Source organism: Oryza brachyantha, chromosome 9 (genome assembly GCF_000231095.2).
Source record: "Oryza brachyantha chromosome 9, ObraRS2, whole genome shotgun sequence".
Lineage (NCBI taxonomy): Eukaryota > Viridiplantae > Streptophyta > Magnoliopsida > Poales > Poaceae > Oryza > Oryza brachyantha.
The window spans coordinates 7,410,732-7,424,725 of NC_023171.2; the positions used below are offsets into that span (position 1 = coordinate 7,410,732).

General features: G+C 36.8%; 1 protein-coding gene across 1 annotated transcript; it reads right to left on the bottom strand.

Moving 5' to 3' along the window:
* Nucleotides 1-211: 211 nt before the first annotated feature.
* Nucleotides 212-3,979, bottom strand: LOC102704276 (3-ketoacyl-CoA synthase 17-like; the record flags this gene model as incomplete). Its single annotated transcript, XM_040527808.1, has 2 exons — nt 2,967-3,979; nt 212-623 (listed from the first exon to the last, which is right to left on the bottom strand). Coding segments are annotated over exons 1-2 (1,395 nt in total), but the record flags the coding sequence as incomplete, so codon positions are not given.
* Between the last annotated feature and the right edge of the window lie 10,015 nt (nt 3,980-13,994).

Consider the following 13,994-nt stretch of genomic DNA (forward strand, 5'->3'; position numbering starts at 1 on the left):
GAAAACACAGAACGGGTTTTACTCAACGGAATACTTGATGTAGTAAAAACTCAAGCCAACTTTGTAGTAAAAAAAAAACTAACGTTTATTTTTTTTTCACAACGGGACGTACGTAAACTTAAGACAGCTTATCACTTCTAACACTCGCGCCATCCGCCACCGCGCGGCCGCCGCCGCCGCGGTGATCGGCCGGCGGCGGCCTGCTGCGCGTGGACGGCGGCGGCAGCGCGGCGGGGTAGCGGTGGGCGCACTCGTTCCAGGGGTTGTCGGCGTCGGGGGCGGCGTCGCGGAGGGCGCGCCAGACGTTGGTGCAGGCCTTGAAGCCGGTGCCGAAGGCGAGCATCCAGAGGCGGTCGCCGGCGCGGACGCGGCGCTGGGCCTCGAAGTAGGCGAGCTCGTAGAAGACGAGGCTGCTGGAGGTGTTGCCGAACCGGTGCAGCGTGGCGCGGGCCGGCTCCACGACGCGCGGCCCAAACGCCATCAGCTTCGCCACCGCGTCGATCACCGCCTTCCCGCCGGAGTGGATGCACATGTGCTCGAACGCGCGCTGGAAGTCCGGCACCACCGCCGCCGCCGCCTTCGGGCTCCCGGCGACGTACAGCCGCGCCACCCGCCACACGTACCTGCATCCATATATCCATCCATACGCCATTAATTAACTAACATAATTAATCATTCGTAGTATTCATTTTGCGTTTGATAGCTCGATCGGCATGCAGAGGCAGTACGTGATGATTCTCGAAGAGAAAAAAATGGTGGCTACGTGTGGGCCGGGCGTGCATGTGGTATTAAATGTGTACAGAAATGGCATATATCACAGTGTCCACGTAGCACTGTGCCAACTTAAAGCTTGAAATGATACCTAAATTTGTACGGTGAGAAGCTTAAGATGTTAAGACAAGACGGTGAGAAGCCAGCTTTATAGAAAAGTTGGGTTTTACAGTTTTTAGTTTTTTATTTTTTGATTCTGCAACTTCAAATTCTTAAAAACTGAGTGCTTGTTCAAGAGAGCTTCTGACTTCTAAAGATTATGTGAGAAGTTTCAGCTATCAGAAACTCTCCAGACATGCCCTATGTCCATGACTTGCCGCATGTTTTAACTCTTGGGAGGTGACCCGATTGATTTATAAGTAGTTTGGATTCTAAGGTAGTGTTTAGTTTGCAAAAAAATTTTACAAAAAAATCATATCAAGTTTTCGGATATATATTTGAAGTATTAAACGTAGTCTAATTATAAAGCAAATTTTAGATTTCGGCTGGAAACCGCGAGACGAATTTTTTGAGCCTAATTAATCCGTCATTAGCACATGTTGGTTACTGTAACACTTATGACTAATCACTTTCTAATTAGACTCAAAAGATTCGTCTCAAAATTTCTTCCGTAACTGTGCAATTAGTTTTTTAATTTATCTATATTTAATGCTTTATTTAGGTGTCCAAATATTTGATGTGATGTTTTTGAAAAAAATTGGAACTAAACAAGGCCTAAAGATGGGAATGAGTGATAATGTAATTAATGGGGACTGTTCTAAAGGAGAAGTACAATAAAGCATCAAGTTTACTATAGATTGCCTTTAGAGTAAAACAATTTTAATTGTGATCACCAGCTAGAGAACAGGTTGCCCTATAATACATCTAATCAACCACACTATAATTAACCTAATTGAGAATATATACTTGAGATTATGTAACACATAGTATATTTTAAAAATAAGTAGATAAGATGTAATGCATATCCATGCATCGTTAAAAGTTTTGAGATACATCAAACTAAAATTTATTGATGAAAGTGATATTGTTGACTTCTAGACTCCGTTTCAAATACTAATTAACTGTGCTTGTTATAGGTCACACAGTATATATTTAGTCAACGCAGTTAATTAGTAAAAATGGAGGTAATATTTAATTTTTACTTATATGGTTTTGTACACACTTACACGTTGGCTTCTCTCTAAGTTGCAGTCTTGCAGAATATGTCGTTGATTCATAAACTCGTATATTGTGTTTGGTTGCTAGCCATATATTGTCATACTTAAATTTAGGTATTTTTTATTAACTTGACAAGTGCTTGGTTGAAGATACAATTGAGGCAATATTCTATTCCAGCAAACTAAATTGACATGTCAATGACACGAAAAAAATATGGTAAGATTATTTTAAGCTTGTCATGGTGTAGCTAAGGATTTGAAAATCTGAACTTAGACAAGTGTCACAATTTTTATTAACTCATGGTAGCAAAGTGTGACCAGTAACCAAAAACATGCCCTTGATCTATGCTTGGGGAATTCAAATATATTTTTGTGCCTCCTTGAAAAAGTGTATTTTACTTCAGTAAATATATGAGGGCTTTCTTTATTAATATATTTAGATCTGAAAATATGCATGCATACACTTAGTATTTCTTTCTCACAAAAGCTTTTATCATACCAAAAATTTCTCTGTTTTGCTAAATTTATACTAGTTCTTACCCCGTACGGTCTGAACAAATGACTTGGAACAAATTAAAGAAAAATATCTTAAATATCTACTACATCCAACGAAAAAAAATCATTTTCAACTCAAAATGTTATTTAAAAAGATTTTATTTTTAAAAGAATTATTGCAGCAGACTTTACCAAATAGAAAACAAATACATTGGGGTATCAACATATATATTGGGGTTGGAAAACGTAAATTTATAACTTTGTAATATAGAAATATATAAGGTAGCTAAACCCAAAAATAACAGAGGGATGATCGAGTAGATGCAACCTGAATACTCTGTTTTTAAGCTCAGATTTAATCTGTTGCAGCAATTGAAAGAGCAAATTCTATGTCCATTTAAGGCGTCTGAAAGAAATCTGTCAAAATCTGAATGCATATATATTGCATATGGATGCACGCATGCGTTTCGTTCAGCCATTAATGGCGGCGAAGAGGCGAGACGAGAGGTTGTGGTCTCACTGACTGCACATTACATTACATACCTGAGCAGCTCGGAGACGGGGAGCACGTGTGGCGCGAGCGTGGCGATGTGCTGCCGGAGGCCGGCGCCGGCGACGCGCACGAGGTCCTTGGTGAGCGCGACGCCGACGTTGCCCTCCTCGTCCTCCATCTGCACGGCGGCGTTGTAGGCGGCGTCGTCGGCGCCGTGGTGCGTGCGCAGCGTGCGCACCAGCTCGTACTTGGCGTCGGCGCGGCGCGCCGGGACGTCGGTGACGAGCGCCGCCGCGCTGCCGACGCGGAAGATGCAGTTGGTCACCAGCATGTGCTTGTTTTCGCCGAAGTACCAGTTGAGGCTCGTGTTCTCCGTCACCACAACCAGCGCGTACCCGCCGGGCCCGCGCCGCCGCACCCGCAGCGCCCGCGCCGCCATGTCGATGCCCACCGTGCCGGCGCTGCACCCCATCCCGGCGAGGCTGTACGTCTTGGTGTCGGGCGACATCTTGAACCTCCGCAGGATCATCGACGACAGCGACGGCGCCGGCGAGAACATGGAGCAGGCGACAACGACGACGCCGATGTCCCTCGGGTGGACGTCGGACTTGGCCAGCAGGTGCGCCACCGTGGCGAACAGGCCCTCCTCGGCCTCCTGCACGGCGAAGGCCTGCGTCTTCTGAAACTCACCGGAGAAGATGAACGGCGGCGCGTAGGTCTCCTGCCCGAGGCCGGACTTGCGGTAGATGAGCCGCATGAAGTCGGCGGTGTCGTCGGAGTAGTGCCGGCAGCGCTGGCCGAAGTACTCGCACACCTCGAGGTTGACCTTCCGCTCGACGTCCGGGAGGTGGCAGCTGTAGTTGAGCAGGTACACCGGCCGCTGCCGCCGCAGCACGCGGCGGGCGACGGCCGCGAGGAAGAGGAGCGCCGAGGCGACGAGCGGCACGAGGGCGTGGGCGGGCAGGGCGCGCAGCGACGTCGCCAGAGACGCCATGGCCGTGGGCAGAGACGACGACATTGTGACGGTGGCCATGCTCGGAGAAGAGCTAGCCAGAGAGTGTGGTGCACTAGCTAGTGTGGTAGTGAGCAAAGCTGCACTATTTATAGGCCTCAATGGATACTTTATTTTAGTAAAATTTACTCCTTAGCTCATTACAGTTGACACAACTTGAGCTCAATCTCAAAATAAGATTATTTATCATGTTTTGTTTGTTCTTACATAAGTTTATTTTTTTAATTATTCATTGTATCGGAGTTTGTAAAAATAGAAAGTAAATGTATTGGAAGTGGATAAAATAGAAAATAATTGCATTGGAATGGGTAAAGGTGGTCATCGTTTGGTTTTTTTTAGAAAAAACGAAATGATATTTTTGTTAAAGAAAAATAATTTGTGGGTAAAACTTTTATATACATATTCTTACGAATCTAAAAGTAAAGTCTAAAGAATAAATTACGATGAGAAAACCCTAAATAAACTCTAAATTTAAGGTTAAAAGGTTAAAAGTTAAAATTTTAAAAAGTATAAGAAGATTGAAAAGATGGGCTGAAAGTGAAGAGCTCAGTAGTCTTATGCTTTTGAATCGGTACTGTGAAATAGATATGGGGGAGTATTTAATGTTGGTAAAGGGATGGTCATCACGAAAAATTATTTTTTGCAGGCCTTGCATAATCTAACAGTTCCTTATATCATTTTTTCTTTTGCTGCCGATGACCGATGATTCACTCGCCTGCGATTAATTATCACGTTCAGTCGTTGAAAAATCATTTTTATTGTAGCGACGGGAGACGCTGTAAGCAAGTCTCGTCGCCGTCACGACATATAAACTCATTTTTCGTTTTTCCATGTCCAACGTTTAACTATTTATTTTATTTTAAAAATTTATACAAAAACTTAAAAAAATTAGTCACGTATAAAGTATTATTCATATTTTATTATGTAGTAACAATAAAAAATTAATCGCCAAAAAATTTTAAATAAGACGAATGGTCAAACGTTAGATACAGAAAAACGAAAAATAAGATTATTATGGGATAGTATTCAAGAAAAAGGAAAAATTGGTCGTCACACACGCTGATGTTATGGTATGTTTTGTTATTCGAGGTATTTAATGGAAAATTCTTTTAAACACCTGAGATATCGCTTCTTTCTTCATCTAAATCCGTTCCAAACAGGTGATTATTTTAGTCAAATTTTGTTCCCTAAAACAAGTGACTACGTTGGAGCTTAGAAGAAAAGAAACCCGACTAAATACGAGCATGCATAATTATTGTATATTCTTCCATCCCCAAAATGATAAATAGATAAGGACATGAAGATAATTAACTTGAGTTTTAATTTGTTTAAAATTAGTTAAAGTAGTCACTTAATGGTTTTCTAAAAACTTAATTTTTTTAACAAGTCAGATTATTGTGTGATATAGGAGTATACAAAATTAGAAGATTAAATTAGACCTCTAGGAGTTAAAAAAGAAAACAAATATGACTATTAATATTTGTATAGATTAATCAGAGTTTAACTTGTATCTTTTTTTACAGTTTATAGAGTTTGAAATTGGACATGCATTTTGTAAAATAACATATCATACATTAATCTATCTTTCAAATTGTTTCAACTTTTTTTCTATTTATTTCGATGACAAGCAAACAACTACTAGAGGACGTCCTCTTACGGAATTATAATCCATTTCCATATTTCAACATATAGCTTATAATTTTATATTTGTACTAAAATATGATGAATGGCCACTTCACTGTTTAAAATTAACCGTGTGAAATATTTATTATCGGAGAGAGTATTTGTAGTTTAGGATTGTTAATTAACGTAACGAGGCCAACTAATTAATTAACCTAGGAATATATGTGCAGCTGCGGATAATCTTCGGTGAGTATTATTGATCCCAGTAATTAATGAGGCGACGGGGAAGATGGCTCTAGTTGAGGAAGTTGTGTGCCGATGGTTCGGTTAAATGGTTTAATCCCGTTAAGGACAATCTTTCTAGCATTAAAATCTTCAAAAGCCCATCAAATAAAACAATAGCACAATTTACTAATGTACTAGATATAGAATACTTTATAGATTAGCCTATTGCCCATATGTTATAAATGAATTTTATTAAAAACAATCATTAACATGTTATTAATAACATTTTTACATATATTATCTTTTAATTACTACATTCATTTTTATTGATATATGGGTCTATTCATTGTGTAATTTTTTTCTCCAAAAAATAGAAAGTTAGTGAATGTGGTTAACATATAGATTTATAGTCATTTTTTCTTTTATAGTCATTTTTTCTTTTAAATCTCTTAAATAATAATTGCACAAATTTTTAATAGGATAAATGGTGAAACAATATATGCAAAATTCAACGGCGTCCAACACAACAAAACTGAAAAGAAAAACACTTGAAACAATATGACTGATACTTCATACATATACTTAGCCCGATATATATATATTCAAATTAATTATTTTTGATCTTGGCGTATGTCTTTAAACAATATTACTGATACTCCATACATATTCTTAGCTGCGTTCATTTGTGCTTGTTACTAACAACAATTCTATCGTTTTCCACATACACGCTAGCTTCCCAAATACTAAATGGTGTATTTTTTTTGCTAAATTTTTTAATAGACTAATATATCGCTCATGCGTTGCAACGAAATTTTATTAAAAATATCATTAGCATGTTAATAAGTAGAGTTAATAAAAGTGATTTGATATATATGTCTTAATTATTTTTTCTTTTAAAAATGGAAGGAGTTGGTGGTGGGGCAGGTGACAGATTCACCACCACCACCACTCATAGTATAGAAAAGATGCTTAAAAAATCATATTAATTATTTTTTATAGCTAATAATTAATTCATGATATGTTAATTTACTGTCTCGTTTTTCGTGCTGGTTACTAACCAACAAAGAACATGGCCTTGGTCCTATCGATATTCCTACATGATTCAAACTAATTAATTACTTTTGACCTTGGGGTATCTCTTTTTAACAATGTAGGCTAAATTTTGCATATATGGCAGGTGCATCTTAATTCAGTGGGCAGCCAATGCACACATTGATGCAAGGAGGCAATGGTACGTTCGTGCATGCTTGGCTATGCACATGGGCATGGGGCTGGGCGTGTCAATCTGGGTTTCGATTAATTATCCGATCTGTTCATTAAACATGACTGTACGCTACTGTTACTTGCGCCTTATAATATGCTCATTAATTAGGCAACCAAAAACGATCCATCGCTAAGCCGGTAGGGGCCATTTCTAACCCTTCGGCTACGGGTGGAGGATAGCCGGCAGGCAGTGTGGGTGCTTGAATTCAGCCTCGCGTCGCATGGTTTCGTTTTATGACGTGTTGGGATATGTTATTGTACCTAGGAGAAATATGTTATTGTACCTGGGAGGAACTTTCTGGCTAATAGTGGTTTTGGTTGGCAGCTTTGTATGATGCTAGAGCTCCAGACTGCCCCAAACAGGGACCAGTACTCACAAGAAGGGTTGAGAGCTCGGTCAAACATTAATGGAGGGTAACAAGCATCAACTTTGTAAGACAATGGGTGTATTGTTAAGATTTAAGTGAAAAAAAGTCAAATGATGTATTTGCAAAGAAAAATATTTTATGTAAAATTTTTATATACGTATTCTTAGTGATCTAAAAATAGAAATTTTAAATTTTAGCTTAAACATAAGCATACGCAGAAGCAGAAGTGAAACGGTGCGGTGAATACGACGTCATGATGTATGGCTAATAATTACGCTTATTCCTACGAGCGACACAACCAAAATAATTTATTAATAAAACATTTATACCTAGCTTATAATTAACTTTAAATTTAAACTGTAAATATAAATCAAAGAAGCAAACGATAATTTGGCCAAACACTAGACAAATAGAGATAGTGGACCAGTGGCGCCGGAGCCACCTGTCAGGCAAATCCGTGACTGCCCGTGCTCCGTCCGTCACTGATATTTTCTCTATATTTTATTTTGGTTGTGTCGCTCGTATACGTAAAAAATTATCGATTACTAGTAAACACATTTTGTTGTCTAGATAACGTCGCTGGCGCCTGAGCCAGGACAGTGCGATGAGCAGTACCTAGCTACCCCTCTCAGCTGTTTTCATGAGGTTCTGATCGATCTGATCAGCTGGATTATCCGATTAGGCTGCCTTCGTTTCCCAGAATTTTTTTTAGAGAGTTGTCATATCAACACGTACGGTTATATATTTTAAGTATTAAACGTAGTTTAATTATAAAACAAATTTTAAATTTTGCTAAAAACCGTGAGACGAATCTTTTAAGTCTAATTAATCTATCAATAACACATATTGGTTACTGTAGTACTTATGGTTAATCATGCACTAATTAGGCTCAAAAGATTCATCTCACTATTTCATTTATAACTGTATAATTTGTTTTAATGTTCATATATATTTATTGTTTCATTTAGTTGTGAAAGATTCAAAAAATGAGCCCAAAATCCTACTACGCTGGGCGGCATGCATCATCGATGATCGATCCCATGAGCTTGGAGCTCGCTCGTCGGTCGTCGTCGCTCTCTCATGCCTCGGTGGCCGGCACTGACGCAGCAGCCTTGCCATTAATCACATAATCTGCCTCTGCCATTTGGTCAGCAGTATGCATGGTCCAACTATCTTCAGATTATACTCCAGTTTGATAATATCGTCGTTTTGGATATGACTTTTTATTAAAATAATAGTATAGATATATTTAGAATGGTTATACTACGATGGTTTTACATAGTAATGAAATATAACTTGCTATAGTAATATTGTGATACCGGATGATAAATAAGGTGTGCTTGTTTTATTTTCTTGGGAAAATAACCCACACGATATATTTACAAATAAAAATAATTTATAAGTAAAACTTTTATATATGTATGTGTGTTTAGTGATTTAAAAACTAAGACTGAAAAATATGATAAAACCCTAAAATCTACTCCAAATTTATGGTTGAAATTTAAATTTTGACATATAAGCATAAGCACGAGTAAAAAGATCACTTCAATATATAAGCATAGTTCAAGAAGGACATCAATGGCTGGTGGTGGCAGCGAGCCATATTGGAGATCTATTGGCACATACTTCGTTTCATAATGCGAGACTTTTTAACACTATTTATATTTATACATATGCTAATAAATTGATATATAATATACATTGATATATATCGATGAATTTAAACATAATCAAATTATCTACTTGTATGAAATGGAAGGGATATTGCTTAGCTTGTTATAATTGGCTAGAGACCTTTTTTTTAATAGTTGTTTCTTGTGATAGTTGGCTCCTCAACTCTCGATGGTGGGCTCGGTTTAGTATTTAGGCTCTGTTATTTTAGTTGATGAAAATATATGATAAAAAATTATCTGATTTTCTAATAACCCTTTAAGTATAAATAATAAAATTAAATACTATATTAAAAATCTACTCTATTAATACGAGACGATAGTCTTCTATATAGATTTTTTTAAAAAAATGTTTAGCATTTTAAAAAGCGTGTGTGCAAAAAAGATAAATAATTTGGCCTAAAAGACCGCAACCTTAGTTCTTCTTTTACATATTGGTGTGCAAACATTTGCAGTTCTCAGAAAATAAAAAAAAACGAGTAATGCTCATGCATTATCTATCTATACATTTCCGTGCTTTTTATCCAACAGTCGCTTCGTTGCAGAAATAATGCACAACCAACTGATTTGTTGTTGGCCACAGACTAAACAAGCGGCAAATCCCTTCAGTCCACGACAGAACAGTGGTAGTAGTACGTGGTTCTTACCCACAGCCAAACAAGAAAAGATAATGTTTTACTAGTAATTAAATTACTTGGAAATTTGTTAAGAAAAAATATATATAGGTGTTGGAAGCACATTATAATGTAAGTGTAACCCTCTATTATATGGGCTTGGTATCAACAACTTTGTAATATCATTCTTATAAATCTTTCATTTATTAATTAAATATGCAAAAGGAAAAAAATTCCTGCAGTTCAGTTTAAAAACTATAGGAGGTGATCATTTAAAAACACCAAACAACATATCTGCAAATAAAAAATAATTTATAAATAAAACTTTTATATACGTATTCTTAACGATCTAAATACTAAGGCTAAAAAAGAAACTACGATGAAAAACCCCAAAATCAACTTCAAATTTAAGTTTAGAAGTTTAAATTTTGGCTTATAAGTGTAACCAGAATTAAAAAGACAATGTTGATAATAATTGAATAATCCTGGCAAAGTAGTGAGACTATTTACTTCCACCAATCCAACATTAATCGTGTAACATCTGATCCCAACCTTTCAGAAATAAAATACTACAAAAGGATGTCCAAGCCTCACACGGACCTCCGGTTTTAGGTTCTGTTTGGCAGTATTTTCTCCAACAGTAGAGATGCCTAGATCTGGCTTTTGGCCTCACAGAAATTAGTGCCTATACTTGCTTCCAGCTTTAACATTTACAGACATGGATGGTCCAGGTCTCCAGACAGTTACGAGCAATTAATAAATCTTTTCCTTATCTGCATTTCTTTGGGATTATATGTAAGCAAAAATTCACAATCTCCATATTGTACATGGTTTCCCTTCATCCTATAAATTTTTTATATGTATTTTAAAGTACCTGACTTGTGTTGCGATGTATGTCCCTAGGCCGCGTTCGACCATGCATATTACTAACTCAAATTTTTCTTTTTTATGTGCACGTTTCCCAAACTACTAAACGATATATTTTCTTAAAAAGGTTATATATGAAAGTTACTTTAAAAATTCATATTAATCTATTTTTCTAATTTTTCTATAGTTAATAATTAATTAATCATATATTAATATGTTATCGTGTTTTTTTTGCAGGTTAACAAGCAGGATGTCGAACGCAGCCGAAGTGGCGGTAATTTTCTAGATTGGAGCCAGAGTTGAATGGTTACCAATCGAAATTATTAAGGCCCATTGTTTAGCTTATGCCTGTAAGCTCTTCGCTCTGTTTTATATTATAAAAATTTTTAGGTTTGCCTAAATTCATTTATGTATCAATATATATGTTTTGTATATGTATTTATATTCGTTAGCATAAATATGAATATAGGTAAGACCAAAAAGTCTAATAATGTAGAATAAAGGGAATAATTGGAAGCAGATTTTGAGGATTTTTCAATGTAATTTTATTTTACAACATTTGCTTTTAGAAAATAATAAGAACGCATATACAAAAGTTTACCCACAAATTACTTTTTAGCTACCGACTTATTATAAGAGCAGGTACAATAGCAGACTATAAGTCAGTTATAAACATATTTTAAAGAGATAAGAGTGAAGGGAGAAGAGAGATTGACTACTAATTTGTAGCCAGCTGTAGCACAAACTCCAATACACAGTGTATGTATGACATGTGGGACCATGTATTAATGTTTTATAGGTAACTATTTTATAAATTGATTATTAGATTGACTATAAATGAATTGAAACTAATAATTGACTATACTATTGAACTTGCTCTAAGCAAAACTACGAGACCCTATCAATCTAATTAATTGCTTTCTGTATTCAATGTAATTATTTCTTACTGACTAGTGGGCCCCATGCATGGATAGAACTGCCCAAACAGCAAGATGTTGCCATCCATGTCCCATGGTATGTGTAGTAGGTAGTACAAATCAACAGGACTACTTGTATAGTTGGTTGCAGGGCTAGCAGAAAGAAGTATGTAGCAAGTGGCAACAGATATGGAGTCGTTATTGCAGGGTACATAATCTGAGTCCGAGTAGCCAATAAATCAGCCAGGTCCAGAGCCACAGAGATAGAGATGATCAGAAATCGCACCCAGTGATTTTTATTTTATGAAATGCTTAGGCCGGGAGGGGATCAGGGGACACTCCCTCCGCTATGGAATGATTGACACAAATATTTGTCGTGTTTGAGAGAACTTTTCTCAGTTGTATCTTATTTAAAAATTGTTTTTGCTAGAAGTTGGCAAAACGGTCCACAGCTTCATAGAGAATCTATAGTTACAGATTATATAAAATGAACTAAGAAGTCAGAAGTTGGATTTCAGAGCTTTTCTAGATTCTCAGAAGCTAGGGTTTAGCAAATAGCTGCATCTTAAAATTTAAAAGCTCCCCTAAACATACCCATTATCTAAGTTTAATATTTGGTCAATTTTTTTAAAAAATAACATAAATATTACCGCTGTTTTATATTATAATATATTATAATATTCTTTAGATTAATATAAATACAAAAGAATCTGATCACACGCACAAAACATATACATGGAAGATTAATAGATATAGCTAAAACGCCATGTAATATGAAAGGAAGGGAGTACTTTAAAAAGTGTCATAGAAAATATTTATAGTGAGTTTTGACCAAAGTAAGATAATAGCAGAAATTATTGGAGAACGGAGCGGGTAATTAATAATAGGTGGAGTAGTCAGGAGAGGGATTTAAGATTCTGCACTCGATCTACAGCGCTGCAGATCGGTCATGTGAGGTGCGATCAATGCGTGGGCGAGTACCACTGCTTGCAGAGTTTGCAGATCGATCATGCTACAGCTGAATCTATTATCTGCCTCTGATGCATGCTGCAGCTGCAATCACTTCGATCGAGTTCGATCGATGTCCATGGCATATTCACGATCACTGTGACCTGCTCTAGACAGCACCATTGCTCCGTTATGAGAAAAGTTTAGCGCTTGGTTTTCTTCGTCTCGAAATATAACTATTTGTAGATATGGATACATGTATTAAGAACGTATGCGAGAATGATTAGAGGAAAGCTACAACCGATTCAGAAAATAATGTATGCGACAAAATTAAATAGAGAATGGTTGTGATTCGTTAAGATGAGTAGATATAAGTAAAGAAATAGCTATATTTTAAAATAAAGGGTAGATGATAGAAATAACTTTACTTCTGGGATTGAGTAGCTAAGAATAACGTTTCATAATATGTCATATGGTGAGATGATTATATATAAACATGCTCGTGCACTGTAGGATAGATATATGGAGATCATTATATTAATGGCATGGATCATTTGGATGTCAAGAAACAACAAAATCTTCATCAACATAAATACTTTAATTCAGAAAAGAAATTAAGCGGTCACTCTTATGGGTGAGTGACAACGGATTTACCACTCTCATATCACAACAAGTGTTGTGAGAGTAATTAAACTCTCCTCGTAAAGAGAGACAAAAAGATAAAAGTTTGATATTGCAATGATAAATTCATATTGGAGTTTGCATTGATTATACTTAGAGCAAAAGAGAGTTCCAAACATCAAATGTTAAAATGTCCAGACAATCATTTGTAATTCCCTCTATTTTTTAATACACACGCCTTAGGAGAGAGCCGAGGCTCAGGCTCTCCTACGGTGTTTTCCTGAAAAAGAAAAATCTTGAAGCAATCTTCCCTTAAGTGACTGTTCTGTATTATAATATTTCAAATTCTGTATTTATTATCATTATTACAAATTAAAAATAATTATACATCTTAGATATAGAACAGAGTTAATACTAACTAGCCGGTGCGTACGTAGAAATTTTTTTATTAAATAAATTTTTTTAGCAAGTAATTTTATTTCTAAACCACTAGGCAAAAATTTCCAAACTGAACCTTTTGGCCACATCAGTGTTGATGGCGTGCCAAGACAACGCTGCAATGTAGCCTGGTCGCTCGTGACATTGACGTGGCAATGCTGCCACGCCACCGACAATGGTATGGCAAGCCGTTTTGCCACATCATCAACACTAGCGTAGCCAAAAAAATTCATAGGGTAGAAATATTTCCTCCGGAGGTTTAGAAATAAATTTATTTATTAAAAATATTTAAAAAATAAAAAAATTCGCGTACGTACGGTCGTGCTGGACATTATAGCTATTCTGAATTTCTGAACCCATATTTGATGGATGTGCAGAGCCTGTGTATCTACTGTTGCCTCTTGCCTGTTGGTGTATTACACTGTATAGTGAACAGTAGCATGGAATGCTTTGCCCCCAATCAGTTAGCAACCAATCTCAATCAAGCTCAACAGTGTGAATAATCGATGGAT